Source organism: Schistocerca americana, chromosome 2 (assembly GCF_021461395.2).
Source record: "Schistocerca americana isolate TAMUIC-IGC-003095 chromosome 2, iqSchAmer2.1, whole genome shotgun sequence".
NCBI lineage: Eukaryota > Metazoa > Arthropoda > Insecta > Orthoptera > Acrididae > Schistocerca > Schistocerca americana.
Window position 1 is genome coordinate 413,233,403 of NC_060120.1, and position 24,097 is coordinate 413,257,499.

At 46.3% G+C, this 24,097-nt stretch overlaps 1 protein-coding gene across 2 annotated transcripts in view; it reads left to right on the forward strand.

Moving 5' to 3' along the window:
* LOC124595697 overlaps positions 1-24,097 on the forward strand; it is a 74,062-nt gene that overhangs the window by 38,508 nt on the left and 11,457 nt on the right. For both annotated transcript variants that reach the window (XM_047134555.1, XM_047134556.1), the window contains one exon: positions 15,019-15,393. In XM_047134555.1, coding sequence (XP_046990511.1) covers positions 15,019-15,393 — 375 coding nt within the window. The remainder of the gene's footprint in view (positions 1-15,018; positions 15,394-24,097) is intronic.

Consider the following 24,097-nt stretch of genomic DNA (forward strand, 5'->3'; position numbering starts at 1 on the left):
CTAAGGGAAACCCAAGAAGAAAAATAGAAGAGGATGAATAACAGTGGAGGGATCGAGTCGTTTGGCGACAGATGTACGGGATGCGGCGACAACCGCAGGACCCTATTTAGTGAATGCTGCAGTCTGAGCGTACATGGCGATGCTGTTGTAGAGGCAATGTGAAAACTGTCACTTTGGTTGCTCGTTTACAACAACTATTTTACCAACTAACCATTAGTTTAGTTAGAGAAGATTGAATAATTGTTAGGCCGTAGCCTGTTTAAGGCAGCATCCTGAACTTCATTTTATTTCAGGAAATGGTCAACCACCTCCCCACAATGGTAAATCTGTTCCCCGTCAGATCACCGCCGTTAAGCGCCGTCGAGCTTGGCTAGCACTTAGATGGGTGACTGTCCGAGTCTGCTGAGCGCTATTGACAAGCGGTGTGCACTCAGCCACTGCGAGGCCAACTGAAGAGCTTCTTGATTAAAAATTAGTGGCTCCGGTTACGAAAGCCGACAACGGCCGGAAGAGTCGTGTGCTGACCACATGCCCCTCCATAGGCTCGTCCAGTGACGCCTATCGGCTAAGGATGACATAGCGCTCGGTCGGTACTTTTAGGTCTTCCTAGGCTCGGTAGGATGTTTAGTTTTATTTCGGGAAATTACGAAAAATCTAAACCGGATTGGCTGGGCGCACAGTTGAACTCCATATGTGGTGAACAGTAGTAGTGTCGTCAAACTACTGGGTGCGATCAATGTGGGGCATAACAGCCTTCGTCGTGGAAGTGACGTGGATTATGATAGGTCTTCTCCTTCTGGTTATTAATTTTAAAAGCCGTCACTTAGCATCAGTCTGTTCCTCTGAGGGAACAGAAGTGCTTGTGTGGCTCTATTGGTAGAGTGTCCGCCCCGGTAGCTGAGTGGTCAGCATGACAGACTGTCAATCCTAAGGGCCCGGGTTCGATTCCCGGCTGGGTCGGAAATTTTCTCCGCTCAGGGACTGGGTGTTGTGTTGTCCTAATCATCATCATTTCATCCCCATCGACGCGCAGGTCGCCGAAGTGGCGTCAAATCGAAAGACCTGCACCAGGCGAACGGCCTACCCGACGGGAGGCCCTAGCCACACGACATTTCCATTTTTATATTGGTAGAGTATTTCTCTTCAGAGGCGAAATCTAGTATAAAGTGCTGATACGAAACAATTTATACAATACTACAGTATTTATGGAAATTTCCAATGAACGCCAGTTCCTCTTCAAATAGGATCTATTGTAAGGCTTCGCGAAACTACATTATTTCTTTATTAAAAGTCGAGTAAACGTCACCAATGCATATTACAAGTTAGTGGTATTATTGTCTCTCTTTATAATAAGCTGTCGAATAACTATGCTATTTGAAACCTCTTTGAAGATTAAAACTGTGTGCGGGCGGAGGCTCGAACTTCGAACTGTTGCATTTCATGGGGCAAGTGCTCTACTGACTGTTTCTTTTTTTGTATTTGGAGCACTGCCTGCATAATAATTTCTCCCCGCTGTATCAGATGTCGTGTGACTAGGGCCTCCCGTCGGGTAGACCGTTGGGGGGTGCAAGTCTTTCGATTTGACACCCAGCGGAGAAAATCTCCGACCCAGTCGCGAATCGAACCCGGGCCCTTGGAATTGACATTCTGTCGCGCTGACCACTCAGTTACCGGGGGCAGATGACTCTGGGATGTGTAGGAAAGCAGAATTTAGTTTTTTGATTTTTTATGTGATTATTAAATGGCTACGATGGCAGTGTACTTGAAGAAGAAAAACCAGTAAGGCCACGGATGCAAAAACATGTATAAGGGAAAGTGTTTAGAAAAAGAAGAGGAAAAAAAGGGACGGGAAAGTTAAGTATATTAAGAAGACTTACAGTGCCATGTTCCATGGTGTCTCGCTGTCAGAAAGATGTCCGTTCTGTCGGTAGACGAATGGGAGAGGCGTCGTTTTGTCTTGGTTGCAGTGTTCTTCGAGATTCCAGCTCCTGGGCTGGTTGACAAAAGTATTCTGTGAACAGTTCGCCACAGTGTCCCGATAGCGTCGATGTCGGCGCAGGTTGTGATGTTGTACTTGGAAATGTGTCCAGAAGTCTGCTGGATTGACGGTGTCGTCACTGAAGCGGTAGTTGATAGGCATGCCAGTAATCCATGTGACGGCGTACCACTTAAATGATGGGAGATAAGCCGCGTCAGGATAGAGAGGCGTGGTTGGAGAAATGTTATGTGGGGATACTTGGAGACAGACAGCCAACATCTTCTGTACAAAGGTCCAGAGGCCGCTGGTTCCTCACACTCGAAAATGCGTAAATTCGTGTTTTCGGCGTTGCACTTGAGGCACAATGGTGAGTGTACCAGCACAATGCGGTGCAGTTTCTGCCTTAGAGTATAATTGTCTTGACGAGAAGGTACCAGGCCGTGGTGGCGTTAGTGGAGTGTTGTAATATAGTTAATGGATTGTTTTCCGAACTGCTGGTGACGTGCTTCAAAGGGGTTGTGGGGCGGGGATGGTAGATGTCACGATTGGTCGCCTTCCTGGTCGTAGTGAGCTCGGCGCATTTGCAGCTGTTTAACAGATAGAAACGGCCGACGTGTGAAACTGGTGGGATGTAAGCCAATAGCGTCAGTAGGCGTTTCAAAATAGGTGCGAAATCAACGGTCAACATTCCAGTGAAACTATTATTCTGGATTTTTCACAACCGGACCATGGTATTGGTGTAAAGTGCCGATGTCCTAACTCTTAACCTTAAACAGAACTAGGCCAACATCCCGCTTCGATAAAGTGAGCATCAAACTGGACTTTGAAGATGTGTCTGGAACGTATAAAATACCCGATATCTGCCTACAGTCTGTCTACCATTGTCGCAGTGATGGGCAGAATCTGTTTGATATGGGGTATCCAGACTGCCAGATATGTGTTGGGAAAAGTGACCCTCTGTCAAGTATTCAGCGGGCTTAGCAGATGGCTCTGTATGTTCGCCCGAAAGTTCATTGACGAGGTACGGCGAATGTCTCGCACGTACACCAACCCGGGACAACGGAGGGTGTCTACCAGATGACAGGGAGGTACGCTATCTGTGGGAATGCATTGGCCGATCTTCATGGCGCCTCATTTTGCGACGTTGGTAGCGCTCCCTGCCCGTGTGCTGTAGTGGGTAAGCCATTGCATCGTGGCTTGCTTATCGTCCGCTGAACGTACGACAAGAGCCAAGTCCTCTGCATACGCGCGACAGCGGGAACCGTGCTCCCAGTCAAGTATCGCCGTAGTCTGCAGATAAGTGTTTCCATCGCGGTGCCGTCAACCATGGTCAATACCAGAAAACCCTGCTGTACTGGGCGTTTGATCAGTGTAGATTGGCTCTGAGCACTATGGGACTTAACATCTGTGGTCATCAGTCCCCTAGAACTTAGAACTACTTAAACCTAACTAACCTAAGGACATCACACACATCCATGCCCGAGGCAGGATTCGAACCTGCGACCGTAGCGGTCGTGCGGCTCCGGACTGAGCGCCTAGAACCGCTAGACCACCGCGGCCGGCTCAGTGTAGATTCTGTGAGTCTTTCGCTGATGAGAAGCCTGAACATCGTCCCTCGAAAGAGGCACATGATCGCCTGCATGAACTGTGGGGGATTTGCCATCAGATCCATAGCTGCGTTGAGTAATGCATGGCTGACACAGTCGAACGCTTTGTTGAAGACGGTGGAGATTAAAACGCCTCACAGTCGGGTGTGTTGCAACGACGATCATATCTCGATATTCATTAATGGCAGTATGGATGTTGTTATCGCAACCTAAGGATGTTAGTTCATGGGACACAATTAGTTATAACGCATGTTTGAGTCGCACAGCTAGAAGGCGCGTGAAGATCTTGAAGTAATGTGATCTGCCTCGCGTTTCGTGGCTGGTGAAATTAAGCCTTCCATGAACACTGGTGGCGGGAGCACCATGCCGGACCATTGTTCCAGGTACATGTCCCTCCATCGCAGGAACATCAGATGTTGAGGTTGTGTAAAACCCGATTGGTAAGCCATCCGGGCCAGTCGACCGATTTCGCTATCCTTTGCCACAGCTGCAAGGACTCGTCAGTAGTCACTTCTGCGGTGATGAGGATTGCGGTCGTGGATCCCCTGGCGAACTTTGGCAATAGCCACCGGATCGGCCGGTGTATCTTGATGGAGGAATGTGTAGTGCGTTGTGAAGGCATCGTTGATAGGAGCTTGCGATGTCACCCATCGTCCGTCAGGTATTTCTAAGGCTGACATTAAGGCCTGTCGACTTCATCGAAAATTTTGAACTATATGATGCATTCACCGCTAATCCTGTCTTGGATGCACGCTCGTATAGTGGCTCCCTCCAAGTGGCCCCTGGTCAAGGTTAAAATTTTTGCTTTGATTCATTGAGCTTCTTTTGGACGATCTGGTGACGGGCGAAGGTCTGTGAGATTGCCTAGAGCGCTACGGTAAAAATCTGTTGTTTGGTGCCGGCCGGAGTGGCCGAGAGGTTCTAGGCGCTACAGTCTGGAACCGCGCGACCGCTACTGTCGCAGTTTCGAATCCTGCCTCGGGCATGGATGCGTGTGATGTCCTTAGGTTAGTTAGGTTTAAGTAGTTCTAAGTTCTAGGGGACTGATGACCTCAGCAGTTAAGTCCGATAGTGCTCTGAGCCATTTGAACCATTTTTGTTGTTGTTTGTTGATTCTACCTGGCTTTGACTTTACCGTAATGTGCCAGGATGCAGCGGGTGGCCGGTTTGGCGCACAGTATCCACGACTGCAGTGTGGTCCTGTATCGCATGATGCGTTTAACACAAAGCTGTCACGTGGCCGTAATCTGCTGTTGAAATTCGGCTTCTCATAACAGAACTTTGTTGAGTTTACAGGATCGAGCATTAAGCCCTATACAAGGACGGGAAAAAATCGCAGCACCAAGAAGGAGTTGTGCGACTTAAACGAAACGTCACGCCGTTCGCATAAGAATGGCTCTTGTAGCGCCACTACGAGGATGCAGATCAGGTTCGCTTTAAATACACGCTGTAATGGTCGGAAGCGTCAGTCACCTTAGAGATCGGATGTGGTGAGTCAAAATGGTTCAAATGGCTCTGAGCACTATGGGACTCAACTGCTGAGGTCATTAGTCCCCTAGAACTTAGAACTAGTTAAACCTAACTAACCTAAGGACATCACAAACATCCATGCCCGAGGCAGGATTCGAACCTGCGACCGTAGCGGTCTTGCGGTTCCAGACTGCAGCGCCTTTAACCGCACGGCCACTTCGGCCGGCTGTGGTGAGTCGTTGTTAGTCAAGAACACCTTTGAGAAAGACGTCGCTATCAACACGTCACTGAATTTGAAAGCGGTCTTGTAATAGGGCTACGCAGAATTAGACTGCGATCTTGCAAAAAGGCTTTGCAGGAATGAACCCGCTGTACATGATTGCTGGCAGCGGTGGTCACGGGAAGGTACGCTTACAGGAAGATCGACTCCAGTCGTCCACGTGGCACAACCAAGAGGGAGAGAAGTCGTGTAACACACATTTGTCTCTGTGCACCGTACTGCATCTGCAGCAGCAATGCGAGGAGCAGTTGGCGCCGCAGTGACACACCGAACTGTTTGAAAGCCTCTACTTCAAGAACAGCTCTAGGCCACACTCCCTGTCGTGTGCTTTCCATTGACCCACATTTGTTTCTTCAGTAGTGTCAACCGAGAGCGTATTAAAGAGCGGGATGAAGGTGTGTTGTGTTTCCTGCTGAAAGCTGACTCTGTCTCAGTACCAGTGATGGCCGCGTGTTGCTTAGAACGACATTGGAGGCCCTGGTAACAACCTGTCCGCGTGCTAGACACATCTGGAGTTATGATCTGGGATGCGATTTCATAGGAGAGCGGGAACACTTTCGTTACTATCCGAAGCACCCTGACCGCAAATTTTATACGCCAGCCTGGTGATTCGACCTGTACTGCTGCCACTCATGACTATCATTCCAGGGGGTGTTTCTCAACAAGATAACGCTCTCCCGCTTACCGCTGTTGTAACCCAACATGCTCTACAGAGCGTGACATGTTGCCTTGGCCAGCTAGATCACCAGATGTGTCCAGTACAGCACATATGGGACATCGTCGGATGATAACGCCAGAGTTATCGAGAGCGAGCATTAACCGTTCCTGTATGGGCGTCCAAGTGCAACAGAAATGGAACTCCATCCCACAAACTGACATACGGCATCTATACAACACAACGATATCAAACCAAACACCTTTCAGCCCTCTAATTTCGAAACTTATTTTATTTGGCTGTCAGTTTCGGTGATTTGCCGGCAGATGATGGTTGAAGTGATCGCTGTAGCAAGCAGAAATCTACAGATACCAGTATTCGAATGCTGGCCCCCGTTTTGACCAGAACCGTGGTGGAATCTTCCGACACGTCGGTCAGGAGCCTGAAGATGACGTAGTAAATCGCCGAAATTGGTAGCCAAATGAAATAAGTTTAGAAACAATACGGCTGTAAGGTGTTTGATTAGACATTCTGTATCGAACAGCCGAGTGCCGCAACCACCTCTGAAAAAATGGGCATAGAGAGACTGTACAACACAATGCTTGCACGTTTTCATGCTCGCATTTAACTTTCTGCCGGTTACACCGGTTATTAATGTACCAGCATTTCACGTTTTCAGTGGCTTATCTCGTGCTTACATTAACAACCTGCAATGTTAATCACTTAAAAATGTAAAATAGAAAAATGTATTCCCGAAATTTCATTATTCTACATTAATTATTTTTTGGTGTTGCGACTTTTTTCCCTCAGTGTACATTGTCTGCGAAAGCTGATGGTACAGATGTAGATGTCAAGATCCGTAAACGCAGATAGCAAACGTTGTGTGTCAAAAAGATCCACACGCTCCAATATATATATATATCGCCCATTCTCTAACACGCAGAGCATCAGCGATAGCGATATATATATATATATATATATATATATATATATATATATATATATATACTCCTGGAAATTGAAATAAGAACACCGTGAATTCATTGTCCCAGGAAGGGGAAACTTTATTGACACATTCCTGGGGTCAGATACATCACATGATCACACTGACAGAACCACAGGCACATAGACACAGGCAACAGAGCATGCACAATGTCGGCACTAGTACAGTGTATATCCACCTTTCGCAGCAATGCAGGCTGCTATTCTCCCATGGAGACGATCGTAGAGATGCTGGATGTAGTCCTGTGGATCGGCTTGCCATGCCATTTCCACCTGGCGCCTCAGTTGGACCAGCGTTCGTGCTGGACGTGCAGACCGCGTGAGACGACGCTTCATCCAGTCCCAAGCATGCTCAATGGGGGACAGATCCGGAGATCTTGCTGGCCAGGGTAGTTGACTTACACCTTCTAGAGCACGTTGGGTGGCACGGGATACATGCGGACGTGCATTGTCCTGTTGGAACAGCAAGTTCCCTTGCCGGTCTAGGAATGGTAGAAGATGGGTTCGATGACGGTTTGGATGTACCGTGCACTATTCAGTGTCCCCTCGACGATCACCAGTAGTGTACGGCCAGTGTAGGAGATCGCTCCCCACACCATGATGCCGGGTGTTGGCCCTGTGTGCCTCGGTCGTATGCAGTCCTGATTGTGGCGCTCACCTGCACGGCGCCAAACACGCATACGACCATCATTGGCACCAAGGCAGAAGCGACTCTCATCGCTGAAGACGACACGTCTCCATTCGTCCCTCCATTCACGCCTGTCGCGACACCACTGGAGGCGGGCTGCACGATGTTGGGGCGTGAGCGGAAGACGGCCTAACGGTGTGCGGGACCGTAGCCCAGCTTCATGGAGACGGTTGCGAATGGTCCTCGCCGATACCCCAGGAGCAACAGTGTCCCTAATTTGCTGGGAAGTGGCGGTGCGGTCCCCTACGGCACTGCGTAGGATCCTACGGTCTTGGCGTGCATCCGTGCGTCGCTGCGGTCCGGTCCCAGGTCGACGGGCACGTGCACCTTCCGCCGACCACTGGCGACAACATCGATGTACTGTGGAGGCCTCACGCCCCACGTGTTGAGCAATTCGGCGGTACGTCCACCCGGCCTCCCGCATGCCCATTATACGCCCTTGCTCAAAGTCCGTCAACTGCACATACGGTTCACGTCCACGCTGTCGCGGCATGCTACCAGTGTTAAAGACTGCGATGGAGCTCCGTATGCCACGGCAAACTGGCTGACACTGACGGCGGCGGTGCACAAATGCTGCGCAGCAAGCGCCATTCGACGGCCAACACCGCGGTTCCTGGTGTGTCCGTGTGCCGTGCGTGTGATCATTGCTTGTACAGCCCTCTCGCAGTGTCCGGAGCAAGTATGGTGGGTCTGACACACCGGTGTCAATGTGATCTTTTTTCCATTTCCAGGAGTGTATATATATATATGATCGTGTGGCTTATGATGCATGATGCGTGTATTCCCCTAGTGGTCGCCGCATACCGCTCTCCAAGTGCCGACGAGTCAAAGGCGGCTGACCAAGAAGCAGAGTTTCGGGAGTGTGGTGAAATGTCGGTACTGGTCTGCTTCTCGAGAACGCAGTTCAAATCTTTGCCTAAGGTGAGGTGATCATAATTTCCGAGAAATAAAGGCGTGATGCCTTCTGCATAGAAGTTGGACTTGTACCTCCGTTTATCTGTGCCCGATGATGTGTTTAGATTAATGTTTATGGTTCCTTCAGCTTTCAGGGCCACCCCTCGTTCCGTTGGTAGATAAATTGGAAACTGCTATCCCTTCTAGTACGTCTCATATCCATAAGACCTGGACCAAGTCGCCATCCGCAGTTCTTTTAAGTGGGCGACGTCAACGTCTGCTACTCGTGTCAAGTTGCAGAGCAATCAAGTTTACCGGTGTTGAAAGTAGCTATTCGGTGTGCCCAGAGGGAGATCCGTGCTGCCGGTATACTCATAGCTTATGAAGGTTGTCGTGGAGGATAATGGCAGTCCATATTGCTCGCTGGGGTAGCCATGGGAAGACCCCCAATTTTAGTGTTGGCTTAGCGTACGAGCACATCCCATTTCCGATTCGGGTGGAGACGGGAAATCCCCATGCTCTGTTCATGAAAACGGTCAGCCAGTTTCAACACAGGCGAGAGGTGGCGATGCTGGCCAAGTCCGCTCATCCACATCGGTGACGTCGGGAGATGGTAATGAACTGCGTCTTGCGAGGGCTTGGCGTGCCATGCCGCCGAGTCTTGTGAGGGCTGAACGTGCAGTGCCGCCGTGTATGTGAATGGAGAAAGCGGTTGCGGTTCGGTCGGTGTTTGTGTCATCGTGCTGCAGTCGTGTGATACGGCGTTGCAGGTATTCATTACGCACATGACCTTCTTAGTCACAATCAGAACATGTTTGGTGTTGTCCATAATAAATCACCACTGCTTGGCATCCACCTACAAAAATGTATGATGGGACATGACTTTTGAGGTCTATTCGGACCTGTCTCACACCGCTGTGCACCGGGTACATTGTGAATTGTGCCCAAGTTTCGGCTAAATAATTGTAAACTTTCGTATACGGGCTTAACGCCACGATGACTTCGTCTTCCCGTACGTCGAAAGTCAGATCGAAAACACGGATGGTTCGAAGGTTGGTTAAAATGTTTTATATTATTGATTTATATTAATTAATTACTGTTTTGACAGATTAATGTGCTGAAATTAGAATTCATTCATGTAGATTTTTTCTACAAAGTTCGGAGTTGTCGACTTCTAATGGCCCGATGTTGCCGTCGGAGTGTGGAAATTTGAGTCACTGTCGCCTCCGTTGGATAATATCGTTGCAAGTAGTGTCGGAGACCATCTTATCATAAATGACGTTGGTGACGATTGATAGCTGAATGCCAGCGATCCGTCGCAGGGCATCTTGGCATCATCACGTAAGATGTGCTGGAAGGCCGGTGCTTTGGGTTATGCGTATGCATTCGGAAAGGTGAACTTACGAGTGTTCTCCTTGTAAGAGTTGGCCATGATAGTTTGTTCGGCTTGGAAGGGCAGTGACGCGATAGTAAACAAACACCACCCGTGCGCAGCAGCTTGGACTGCTGAGCACCGTCCACACCGCGGACCTACCACCGAGTGAGCTACCCATGCATGATTAACGATTTCATGGAAGTTCTGCTGCGAAACTTGCAGGTGTTCTGCAAGTTTCTCAGGAGGAGATCTGTGAAGTTTGGAAGATAGAAGAGGAGGTGATGCGGAGGTAAAGCTGTGAGGACGGATTGAGAGTAGTACTGCGGTAGCTTAGTAGTAGAAAAGTTGCCCGCCAACGTCAAAAGTCTCCGAGTTCGAGTCTCGGCCCAGCACACAGTTTTAATCTGCCAGAAAGATTCATAGCAGCGCATACTTCGCCGCATAGTAAAAATTTCATTCTAGAAGGTTTATTCTAGTTTAAATTATTATCTCTTTATATACACAAAGTTAAACAATTTACGGCCTACTTCATGAATCGCAGCTATGTATTGTTTTGGGTTTTATTTGGATCAAAATGCCGGCCGAAGTGGCCGTGCGGTTAAAGGCGCTGCAGTCTGGAACCGCAAGACCGCTACGGTCGCAGGTTCGAATCCTGCCTCGGGCATGGATGTTTGTGATGTCCTTAGGTTAGTTAGGTTTAACTAGTTCTAAGTTCTAGGGGACTAATGACCTCAGCAGTTGAGTCCCATAGTGCTCAGAGCCATTTGAACCATTTTTTTGGATCAAAATATAGAGTAAATCAAACAGCAGATGAAACTAGTGCAAAGATAGAAGGCACCCTTTACAATAACAAAGAAGTTGGGGACCGATTAAGGAATACACTGTTTCGTGTAAATTTCGTTGGAAAAGTAGCTTTCTCCGTATTATAGGTAATGACTTAAAAAAGACATGGTCAAAACAAATGACTATTGTGCAAAATACATGTCGTGGTGGAAGAATCCTTGTTTGATGGAAACTTTCATATAATTACATTTTCCTGGGGACATACTGATTCTCATCTTTATCTTCGAAAAGATAAAGCTAAAGTATTGAATTAAAACTTGTGGCAAGGCCAGAACTTGAATACAGGTATCCCTCTCTCTAAAGCAGATCATCTGTCTACTACACCAGCCATGCAGCTTTGGTAACCACTCTGCCAGGGGCTGTAGTGGATAGCACATCTACCTAGCAAGCAGGAGACCTGGGTTCAAGTCCCCGTTTTGTCACAAATTTTGATTCATTAATTCAGCTTCTATCCTTACCAAAGACAAAAACTTTGTTTTATTATCACATCAGAAAGCAAACCTCAACGTCTCCAAGCTTCCCAATCTCTTTCTCTCTCTGAGAGGAGGTCTATCACTAGCGGTTCAACATCCTCAGTTCCTTCTGAAGTTCCTCCATACTCTTCTTTCCTGCATATGATGCATTCATCCTGATGTAAATGAACTGGTATCGAGGTCTTCCTCGACTTCCTTGTCACGATCCCTTCTAGTGTATCTATCTAGTGCATCCATTCTAGTCAATTGTTCCCTTCTCTTCGTTGTTTGCAGTGTTTGTCTTTCCTTACACAACGTTTGTGACATATCCTCGTCCTTTACTTTAACAGTCCATTTCACACCTGCTATTCCTTTCCAGATCCACGACTCAAAAATTTCTAAGCGTATCTGCCCTCTCCGATGCAGTGTCCAAATTTTAGCACCATAGAGGGCAACATTCCAGACAAGACATTTCACTGATCTTTTCGATTATTAGTTATTGACTGGACCCTAGAACATACCACTCCTTCTGTAAAACATTTCTTTTGCAGCAGCTAAAACTAAATTCCGCGATCAGGCCCTGTAGATCGTGCGATGTCGCAGAGTCATCCTCCGCCAAACGGCATCCTACGTACGCGGTATGGAGGAACATGGAGTTAGCAGGCCGTTCTCCCTGCTGCTGCTGACTTTTAGACCTCGAGCCGCTCAGCTATGGAGGCAGACTGTGCTGCGACGGCTATTTCTGTTATTAATTCTTGATTACTTGTCATTTTAGTGCCTTTTTACATTCAAGTTACATGAATTTATCAACATGTTTCAGTAACTCATTACAGATCATCGCTTTTAGCTTCCCCAACTACTTTGTAAAAATCATCGCCTCAGTCATCTCCACATTTATCCTTATTCCATATTCCTCACAGCGGCTATACAATTTGTTCAGCATATTGTTAATTGAGACGACAAACTAAGATATTGGAGGGGTAATGTCGTAGTGATATATACCATCAGCCGTTACTCTTGGAAACTTTATTTCGGCTACCAGTTTCAGTGACTCAGTAGCGTCTTCTTCAGGTCCACGTATGGTTACTAACAATACTTTAAAAAATATAGTATAAAATAAGCCCAATAATGCAATAAATCTGCTACATCAAACAGACAGAAGTAAATAATTATGAACTAAAACTAATATGAACAATAGCAGTTCATATACGTAATGTATGTGTGCATCAGGTCTATTAAGGCAACTATGGAGCGTAATGATATGTAGCAAACCTAATATTCAACATCGAAAATACGAAACACATTTAATAAGAAGTCAAAAGTAGTAAATTTCATAAAGAAGGTGTAATAGGGATAGTGTAAAAGAGTTAGAGTGTATGATAAAGATATGAATAGTAGTAGTAGAAAATGACAATATCACAATGTAAAGCAACTTGAGGTAGGAATGTGTGTAATGTGTATCTAGCAACGAAATGAATTATTTCTTAGGTTGAAAAGAAGATGGGATTGGATCATGTCATACACAAAAACATCGTGAAAAGCCATACAAGTTGGTACACATACATGTACATGTGCGTCTACATCTACATACATACCGGAAGCCACCGTACAGTGCGTCGCGGACGGTACCCAGTACCAGTACTGATGATTTCCTTTCCTTTCGTGTTCCGCTCGCCAACAGATCGAGGGAAAGACGACTGCCTTCATGCCTCCGTATGTTATCTTACGCGAATTGTAGGCACGTACACGTGAAATGTGGGGTGAAAACATCTAAAGTTGGTGTAAGAGACAGCGGCCATTCAGTTGCAAGAACACTCCATCGATACGAGGTAGCATATACGGGTCTGCAGACGCTACTGAGGCGATGAAATTAGTAGCATAAATAAAGTTTCCAAAAATACGGCCAATGGTATTTATTTCTGCAACAGTGCGATCGGCCGTTGTTCCTCACTCCTTTACTTAATGTATCGTACCAGGTACTGGGAGGAGCCCAAAAATTTCTGAAGAGTAAAATGCAACTCATAGGAAAAACAGCAGCAGTATATTTCAATAGGAAGTGTCAGTTTGCAGCCGTAATACAGAAGTGTTGCCTAGTTAGATTAAGACGTCGGGGCAGTAATGATATGAAAATTAAACATAGTTTATGTTTATGATACGTTTCTTCAATCTATATCGACAAATGGTTCATGAAGATTATCCTTCCATTTTTTAAACCACGCCGGCCGAGCGGTTCTAGGCGCTTCAGTCCAGAACCGAGCTGCTGCTGTGGTCGCCTACGGCATGGATGTGTGTGATGGTTAGTTAGGTTTAAGTAGTTCTAAGTCTAGGGGACTGATGATCTCTGATGTTGTCCCATAGTGCTTAGAGCCATTTGAGACATTCTAAACCACGCATGGTTACCAACTGTTGTTGCTTATAACAGTACGTTTATGCACACACTTACCTACCTCCTGCATTGGATTTACATATCCTCTTTCATTTCTTTGGCTACCAAATGTACAATACTTCATATGTATAGTTGTGTCATGGACATTGTTTAGTAACGTTATATTTCGTTTTTAAAATTTGTTACTAATAATTCCTCTTATAGCTCTCCCCTGATCTTTATTCTTTCATTAGATGTTTCAAGAATAGCCCCCTTCTCATTATTCATAGAACTCTTCTAATCTGTGTTTTAGGTATGGACGTCCTCTTCATACATCAAATTACAAATCACTCATACCTTTCGTCTATGAAATACTGTTGTTGATATTATTTTTAGTTCATATTTATTTACTTGTTCCCATTGGACGTAAGAGTTTTATTGTAGTATTGAAATTATTTTATACATTATCGTGTTAAGTATTTTTGTAGGCATATAGGGGTAAGAAGAAGACGCTACTGAGGCGCTGAAACTAGTAACCTAAATAATGTGTCCAGAAATATCGCTAATGGTATAAATTTGTGCAACTGTTCGACGTACCGCTGTTCCTTACTCCATATATTTTTATGATGGATTTACGATTACTCGAGACACACTGCCACAGTGGTAACAGCAGTTCCCGTCAGATCACCGAAGTTACATGCTGTCGGGTTTGGCTGGCACTTGGATTGGTCACTGTCCGTGGCTGCTAACTGCTGTTGGCAAGTGGGGTGCACTCAGACCTTGTGAGGGCAATTGAGGAGCTACTTGACTGAGAAATAGCGGCACCGATCACGAAAATTGACAACGGTCGGGAGAGCGGAGTGCTGAATCCCCAAGCAGTGACGCCTATGCACTCCGTCTTCAGGCCACGAATGGCCTACCGGGACCATCCCGCCGCCCTGTCATCCTCAGAGGAGGATGCGGATAGGAGGGGCGTGGGATCAGCACACCACTCTCCCGGTCGTTATGATGGTATTCTTGACCGAAGCCGCCAGTATTCGGTCGAGTAGCTCCTCAAGTGGCATCACGAGGTTGAGTCACCCGGATAAACAGCGCATGGCGGCTGGATGGTCACCCATCCAAGTGCCGGCCACGCCCAACAGCGCTTAACTTCGATGATCTCACGGGAACCGATGTATCCACTGCGGCAAGGCCATTGCCGCGATTGACGCCTAAGTGCTGAGGATAACACGGCGGCCGGTCGGTACCGGTGGGCCTTCAAGGCCTGTTCGGACGGAGTTTTTCTTATGAGGCTTAATGGTGGTCATATGGGATTTCACTATAGATTTACGAACTCTATGAGAATTCTCTGCTGCCTGCGTTCGTAGAATGAGGCATATTTTGCTTCACCTATACTTGCAATTTGATAGGTAGTCTGGACGCGAGTCTGACGCTGAAGCCTAACGAGACGCGGGAGAACTGCAGCATCCTGCGCAGCGACGGGGTAATGGGCGAGGCGCGGTGCGACAGCCTGTCGCCGTTCCTGTGCGAGCGGCCGCTGTCGCTGGGCGTGCCGGGCACCTACAAGTGGGAGGAGGACGCGGGCCGCTTCTACAAGACGCACGCGCGGAGCCTGCCGCGGGCGCTAGCCGCCGAGGAGTGCCGGCGCGAGAACGCGACGCTCGCCGTCCCCGACACGTGGGTGCGCGCCGCCGTGCTGCTGCGCCTACTCGAGCCCAGCGCAGATCTCTACTACGTCGGCTTCACCGACCACGAGCGCGAGGGCGACTTCGTCACGGACGCAGGTACGCTGCGCGGAGCGCTACATTATGGTCACTATGACTGTTAGTTTGGTTTGGGGAGATATTTAGCCCATTTTGAACGATCGACTTTATATTTTTCTTTCTTTCCTTTTGTAGTAAGATCTCAAGGGGCCAAACTACTTAGGTCAGCGGTGGCTAAGCCTACACACTAACTAACCTAACTTACGCTATGAACAACACACACACTCATGCCCTAGGGATGACTCGAACCTCTGCCGTGGGGGATGGGGGAGGGGGGGGGGGGGAGGAGGCGGAGTCGCACGGACCGCGACAAGTGCCCTAGACCACTAGGCTATCCCGCGCGGCTCTGCCTTATATCAGTTGACTACTCTACACAAGTAACCCTACTGCAGCACTCACGGTGTTTTGTTCCTGTACTCAGTACCGTCTGCACCGAGAGGACGTTTCCGTGTATCCGTCAGGACAAAAACTACGTGTGTTCTGGCAGCTGTCTGCTGTGCTGTTTGGCACCTAAAATGTAAAAGTGTGATAATGAAGTGCTACCCTTTTTAAGAAGAAGGTTCGAAATACAACCATCAAAAAGAGTTGTATATCACCCCGGTTCCCAGAAATCCTGAAGATAGACGTTGACTGTGGATATTGTATCATAGTCACACTCCATTTGACTGTTCAGAGATGTCACTAATTCCGCCCAAAGATGAAAACAACCACTCATGAGCAGCGCCTACTAGAGGGAGGGGGGTGCGACAGCCGATCAGTTCCAGTCATTCCATCAGGAAGGAGGTACACGGCTCTTGTTGTCTGTTGCTCAAACATGACTAGACGGTCAATACAGCGGTTCGATAGCGTCCGCATTGTTACTTTGTCCCAGGAAGGTCTCTCAACAAGGGAAGGGTCCAGGGATCTCCGAGTGAGCCAGAGCGATGTTGTTCCGATATGGAGGAGATACAGAAAAACAGGTGCTATCGATGACATGCCTCGCTCAGGCCGTCCAAGGGCTACTACTGCAGTGGATGACAGCTATCTACGGATTTTGGCTCGCTGAATCCTGACAACAACGCCCATATGTTGAGTAATGCCTTTCGTGCAGCCACAGGACGTCGTGTTACGACTCAAACTGTGTGCAATAGACTGCATGATGCGCAACCTCGCTCCCGACGTCCATGGCGAGGTCCATCTTTGCAACCACGACACCATGCAGCGCGGTACAAATGGGTCCAACAACATGTCACGTAGACCGCTCAGGATTGCCATCACGTTGTCTTCACCGATGTGTCGCATATGCCTTCAACCAGACAATCGTCGGAGACGTGTTTGGAGGCAACCCGATCAGGCTGATCGCCTTAGACACACTGTCCAGCGAATGCTGCAAGGTGGAGATTCCCTGATGGTTTGGGGTGGCATTATGTGCTGCCTGTGTACGCCGCTAGTGGTCATGGAAGGCGCCGTAACGGCTGTGCGATATGTTAATACCATCCTCCGACCAATAGTGCAACCATATTTGCAGCATATTGGCGAGGCATTCGTCTTCATGGACGACAATTCGCACCTCTATCGTGCACGTCTTGTGAAAGATTTGCTTCAGGATAACGACTTCGCTCGACTAGAGTGCCCAGTATGTTCTCCAAACATGAACCCTATTGAAAATGCCTGGGACAGATTGTAAAGGGCTGTTTATGGACGACGTGACCCACTAACCACTTTGAGGGATCTACGCCGAACCGTCGTTGAGGGGTGGGAAAATTTGGACCAACAGTGCGTTGATGAACTTGTAGACAGTATGCCAAGATGTATACAGGCATGCATCAATGCAAGAGGACGTGGTACTGGGTATTAGAGGTACCGGTGTGTACACCAATCTGGACCACCAGCTCTGAAGGTCTCTCTGTATGGTGGTACAACAAGAAATGTGTAGTTTCCATGAGCAATAAAAAGAGCAAAAATGATATTTATGTTCATCTCTATTCCAATTTTCTGTACAGGTTCCGGAAATCTCGGAACCGAGGTGATGCAAAACTTTTTGTGGTGTGTGTATAATAACAAACTGTAAGAACGAGCAATGACAAACGTGTTTATTAATGACTGAATGAAAGTTCATGATGATTATTCTTTGCCAAATGTCATGTGCTGCACTCCTGAGAAATGAAAGACTAGGAAAACTGTCAGCAAACATATCAAAAGATATACATGAACACCAGAAAATATACATGATGAATCATCTGACCTACCCAATGGGTTTTATGCAGCCAACAAACCCCTTCAAAAGCCACACATAAAATTTTCATAATTTCTCAGTCACTATGTACAAACTACCAGTACCGCAGAAAAAAAGAACAGGGTCTTTTTGTACAAAATGTGATGTAGTTGAATTTTGCTCTGGGATACATTTCAACTCGAGGCTACAGTTTTCGAGTTATTCAATAAAAAGACGTGATAAGGTTACTTTTGTTTGTTTTTCTTGAATAATTCGAAATCTATGGTCTCTAGCGATAACTTATTGCAGTACAAAATATAATTACTTTAAATTTCTTTTAAAAAAGGCCTTTTCATGTTTTCTGTAGGACTAAGGGGCGCAGGGAATACGAAAATCTTGCGTGTGGTTTTGGAAGGTATTGTGAGCTGCGTAAAACCCTTCGGTAGGGGCAGCTGTGTCACCCTGTAAACTTGAAAACGCATCAAACAATATTTAGAAAGCAGTAAATAACGTCTTTTTATTTTATGCTTTGTTTTCTGTTTTCTTATGAAAAAATCAAATGACACCTAAAAATATTTTGTCATTAAATAATTCTGAATTTTTGAATGTTCGAATAATTTCCGTTAAAAGACATTTATCTACACCAGTTTCCAAAAGTTAAGCATAGTTACGGAAAGAGGTCACATTCCCTAATCAGTATGTCGGAAGGGTTACTTAGCAAGCCGCTGCTTGGCGTACAGCAGTGCCTCAAAGGTAATGTTTTGGAAAGTTCTGATAGCTAAGATACATATTGGCAAGAAAATTAAACAGCTGAGAAATCTGTTCTACATCAATAGAAGCTGTTAATAGGGGTATGGGTACTGCTAAGAGTCACGCATTCTCTATAGTGAGGTGGTACGCTCTGTGCGAGATGGGTCAAAAGCTCTCTCGGTAATCGATCCCATTCCTCACCAAGAGTGGTACAGACGTCTGAAAGCATCCTCTCCTTGGTGGTGGCTGATGTGATGCAATTCGCTTTCCTGACGCATCCCAGGTATTTTCTCTAGGATTCAGACCCAGGGACCTCGCTGGCCAGTCAGTGCGACTCATATCTTCTCCTTCAAGAAATTGATCCACCATATCAGCTCCATACAGACGGGCGCTGTCGTCCACAAATAGGAAGTCTGAACGGACAGCACCTTTGAAACAGCGAACGTGTGGTAGCAGTACCTCATCTCTGTACTCTGACAGAGTTTACAATGTTTCTCCGAGCAACATGACGCCTCTCACACCATGTCTACATCACCACCAAACCAGTCTCTTTCCAAGGCGTTCCAGGGGTTGCATCGGCTACCAGGCTCTCTCCAGAGTAATGAACAACGAGAATCATTTTGAAAACATTCCTCCGTTCGGTCATGGTCCAGTTTTGTTTTGTCGACTCCACAATACATGGACCAAATCTCTGTGCTGTAGCGACCGGGATGCACATTGCCGGACGTCTGGCGAACATCCCTGCTGTTCTGAGTCTCCAATATACAGCACCAGCAATTCTCGGGGAAGCTGCAAGCTGTGCAGACAATTTTCTTGCAGGTGTACTCAGATTTCGTCGAGCAGTAGCGGATCTGGTGTTGGGTGATTCTCCTCGTTCAACCTTGTACTGGCTTGCGACGAACATCTCCTGAGTGTCAAAACAGTCAACAAAACCACGAAATGAGTGTGATTAAAATTTAGGTTGAGAGGATATCAATAATAAGATTCCCTGACCTCATTGCTATCTCAGTGAAAGTAAAGAACAGTTGCACGATCTATTGAATGGAATTAACAGTTAACGATCACGCAGTATGGACTGTGAGTAGGCCGAAAAAAGATGACGGTAACGAGGTGAAGCACAGATGAGACTAGCGATAAACTTGAAATTAAAACCGGTGAACGTGAAGTAGACAAATTTAAGGAATTCTGTTCCATTGGTAGCAAAATAACAGATGACAGGCGAAGCAAGAAGAACCTAAAAAGCGGAAAATCACTGGCAAAGAGGGCACATATGGCCGAAAGAAGTGTTCTTGTCTTAATTAGAGGAAAAAGTTTCCGAGAATGTGCATTTCCAGTACAGCGTTGTAGGGAAGTATTTTTGGACTGCTTGAAAATCAAGAAGAGGAGAAGGTTTTGTGATGTTAAAGTAGATGTGGAAGGATGATAAAAATTTGGCGCAATGACAAGAAATGTTTCCCGCAGAGTCGGTGGAGAGGGAAACGTTTCTACAAGAACAGAGTATAGGATGATATCACATGTACATCTACATCTACACCTACATCCATACTACTCAAGCCACCTGACGGTGTGTGGCGGAGGGTACCTTGAGTAACTCTATCGGTTTTTCCTTCTATTCCAGTCTCGTATTGTTCGTGAAAAGAAGGATTGTCGGTATGCCCCTGTGTGGGCTCTAATCTCTCTGATTTTATCCTCATGGTCTCTTCACGAGATATACGTAGGAGGGAGCAATATACTGCTTGACTCTTCGGTGAAGGTATGTTCTCGAAACTTCAACAAAACCCCATACCGAGCTACTGAGTGTCTCTCCTGCAGAGTCTTCCACTGGAGTTTATCTATCATCTCCGTAACGCTTTCGCGATTACTAAATGATCCTGTAACGAAGCGCGCTGCTCTCCGTTGGATCTTCTCTATCTCTTCTATCAACCCTATCTGGTACGGATCCCACACTGCTGAGCAGTATTCAAGCAGTGGGCGAACAAGCGTACTGTAACCTACTTCCTTTGTTTTCGGATTGCATTTCCTTAGGATTCTTCCAATGAATCTTAGTCTGGCATCTGCTTTACCGACGATCAACTTTATATGATCATTCCATTTTAAATCACTCCTAATGCATACTGCCAGATAATTTATGGAATTAACTGCTTCCAGTTGCTGACCTGCTATATTGTAGCTAAATCATTTGGGATCTTTCTTTCTATGTATTCGCAGCACATTACAATTGTCTGCATTGAGATTCAATTGCCATTCCATGCACCATGCGTCAATTCGCTGCAGATCCTCCTGCATTTCAGTACAATTTCCCATTGTTACAACCTCTCGTTATACCACAGCATCATCCGCAAAAAGCCTCAGTGAACTTCCGATGTCATCCACAAGGTCATTTATGTATATTGTGAATAGCAACGGTCCTACGACACTCCCCTGCGGCACACCTGAAATCACTCTTACTTCGGAAGACTTCTCTCCATTGAGAATGACATGCTGCGTTGTGTCATCTAGGAACTCTTCAATCCAATCACACAATTGGTCTGATAGTCCATATGCTCTTATTTTGTTCATTAAACGACTGTGGGGAACTGTATCGAACGCCTTGCGGAAGCCAAGAAACACGGCATCTACCTGGGAACCCGTGTCTATGGCCCTCTGAGTCTCATGGACGAATAGCGCGAGCTGGGTTTCACACGATCGTCTTTTTCGAAACCCATGCTGATTCCTACAGAGTAGATTTATAGTTTCCAGAAAAGTCATTATACTCGAACATAATACGTGTTCCAAAATTCTACAACTGATCGACGTTAGAGATGTAGTTCTACACACCTGTTCGACGTCCCTTCTTGAAAACGGGGATGACCTGTGCCCTTTTCCAATCCTATGGAACGCTACGCTCTTCTAGAGACCTACGGTACACCGCTGCAAGAATGGGGGCAAGTTCCTTCGCTTACTCTGTGTAAACTCGAACTGGTATCCCATCAGGTCCAGCGGCCTTTCCTCTTTTGAGCGATTTTAATTGTTTCTCTATCCCTCTGTCGTCTATTTCGATATCTACCATTTTGTCATCTGTGCGACAATCTGTGCGTCAAGGAATAACTCCCGTGATATTTGATGGAGCTGTAAACGGTAAACCTGCAGGGAAAACAGAGGTTGGCTGGATTTATCAAACCAGTCAGACTGACGAAAAAAATAACTTTCATTGGAAACATGGCAGCTGTAATTTGTCCTTCGTTAGAGTGGGATTTACAAATGTCGGTGCCCTGGACCATAGTATCTTGGGACGCTTTGCACCCCCCGCCACATCCTCTGCAGCGTAGTAAAATGTAGTTCAGTTTTAGGCAGTTTGGGGGCCCTATGTACGCTGTATGGAGAGGTCCCAGGTGGCTGGTTCCCACACTGGACAATGCCTCCTCTTGCGTGCTGCAGCATGCGGGCATGTAGCGAGAGGCTAAATCATTTGCCCCATTGTGATTTCAGTTTTATCCGTTTCCGTGAACCAACATTAATAAAATTGTAATGTGCAGATATCGACAACTATAATTGTGCCATACCAGTTTCAATTAAATGTATTTCATAGTTTTGAAGATACAGAAATTTTCTGAAAACACAAAATTTTCAATAGTTAAAAACATTTTGTAGTTCGCTTACTACTTTAACATGTGTGGAGAAGAACGAATCTAGGCTTCTGAACAGCTAGAATGTTGAGCGTGTGAAATAACTTTGTGTTATAATAAATGAGTAACGTACATTGAAAAACAGAAAACAGATAGTAATTGCGCAAAGCGTTGTAAAGTTCCTTTCACATACTGTTGCCTATGCTTGTAACAGATGGTCGCTGAAGGGACTCAGCATGCTTGTCGTGGTACAGGAAGTGCCTTTTAGCGTCATCTCTGGCTATTAGACATTTTTGAATTGGGCGGCTGCACGCTTCTACTTCCCGTCGATCGATTTTCGATTTCGCCTAAAGATGACCATTTAGAATAAAGCGGGGTGTGGCGTGAAACGCATATGTGATTTTTTTGTATAAATTTATCCTTTTTTGCAGCTATGAAATGTCTTACTCAGCACACAAGAAGTAAGAATAAAAACACCTTTAAAATAATTTACTTTCGTACTTTATTTAATTGCACGATTAATTTCGGACCCTATGGGTCCAGCTTTATGTGCAGATCGTCTTAATACACTATGTGACCAAAAGTACCCGGACACTTGGCTGTCAATGACTTACAAGTTCGTGGTGCCCTCCATCGGTAATGCTCGAATTCAATACGGTGTGGCCCACCCTTATCCTTGATGACAGCTTCCACTCTCGCAGGCATACGTTCAGTAAAGAGCTGGAAGGTTTCTTGGCGAATGGCAGCCCATTCTTCACATAGTGCAGCATTGAGGAGAGATATCAATGCCGGTTGGTGATGCCTGGCACAAAGTCGGCGTTCCAAAACATCCCAAAGGTGTTCTGTAAGATTCAGGTCAGGACTCTGTGCAGGCCAGTCCATTACAGGGGTGTTAGTCGTGTAACCACTCCGCCACAGGCAGTGTATTATGAACAGGTACTCTATCGTGTTGAAAGATGCAGTCACCATCCACGAATTGCTCTTCAACAGAGGGGAGCGAGAAGAGGGTTAAAACATCAATGTAGGGCTTTGCGGTGATACTGCTACGCAAAACAATAAACGATGCAAGCCCCCTCCATGAAAAACACGACCACACCATAACACCACCGCCTCCGAATTTTACCGTTAGCACTACACACGCTGGCAGATGACTTTCACCGGGCATTCGCCATACCCACACCCTGCCATCGGATCGCCACATCGTGTACCGTGATTCGTCACTCCCCACAATGTTTTTCCACTGTTTCCACGTTTACACCCCTTACACCAAGTGAGGCGTCGTTTGGCATTTACCGGCGTGATGTGTGGCTTATGAGAAGCCGCTCGACCAGGAAATCCAAATTTTCTCACCTCCCGCCATACTGTCATAATACTTGCAGTGGATCCTGATGCAGTATGGAATTCCTGTGCGATGTTCTGGATAAATGTTTGCCTATTACACATTACGACCCTCTTCGACTTTGGCGGTCTCTATCAGTCAACAGACGAGATCGGCCTGTACGCTTTAGTGCTGTTCGTGTCCGGAAGCAGTGGGCCTATGGATGTTTAGGAGTGTGGAAATCTCGCCTACAGACGTATGACAGAGGTGACACCCAATCACCTGACAACTTTCGAAATCCGTGAGTTCCGGGGAGCGCCCCATTCTGCTCTCTCACTATGTGTAATGACTACCGACGTCGCTGATATTGAGCACCTGGCATTATGTGGCAGCACAAATCACCTAATATGAAAAACGTATGTTTTTGGGGATCTCGGATACTTTTGATCACATAGTGTACGTACTTTAGTTCTGCTTTTGAATAAGGTGAAATGTATGTTCGTGTTATTTTATGTATTTAGCGAATAAACTCTGCAAAATGAGATGAAAAACTGAGCATAGCAGCAGCAGCAGCACTTTTGTGATAATCTGTAAATTAATTTAGTCTTTGTTTTTCGTTCACGTCCTTCTGAAAATAAGTGAACTGTACATGTGTATTTTACTGTGTAGACTAGTGATTAGAAAATTAATAGTAGTTTTTGTTTTTGCGTAAGTCTTGTGAATATCCTTGTGTAGGGCGGCTTCCTAGAGTAAATTTTAAGTGTGGAGAAGTTTATTTCTGTTTAATAGCTTGCGGTTTCAGAGTTCAGTAAGAAATCTGCACACTAATTTTCAGTGTAACTTTATTCTCCTTTGGTA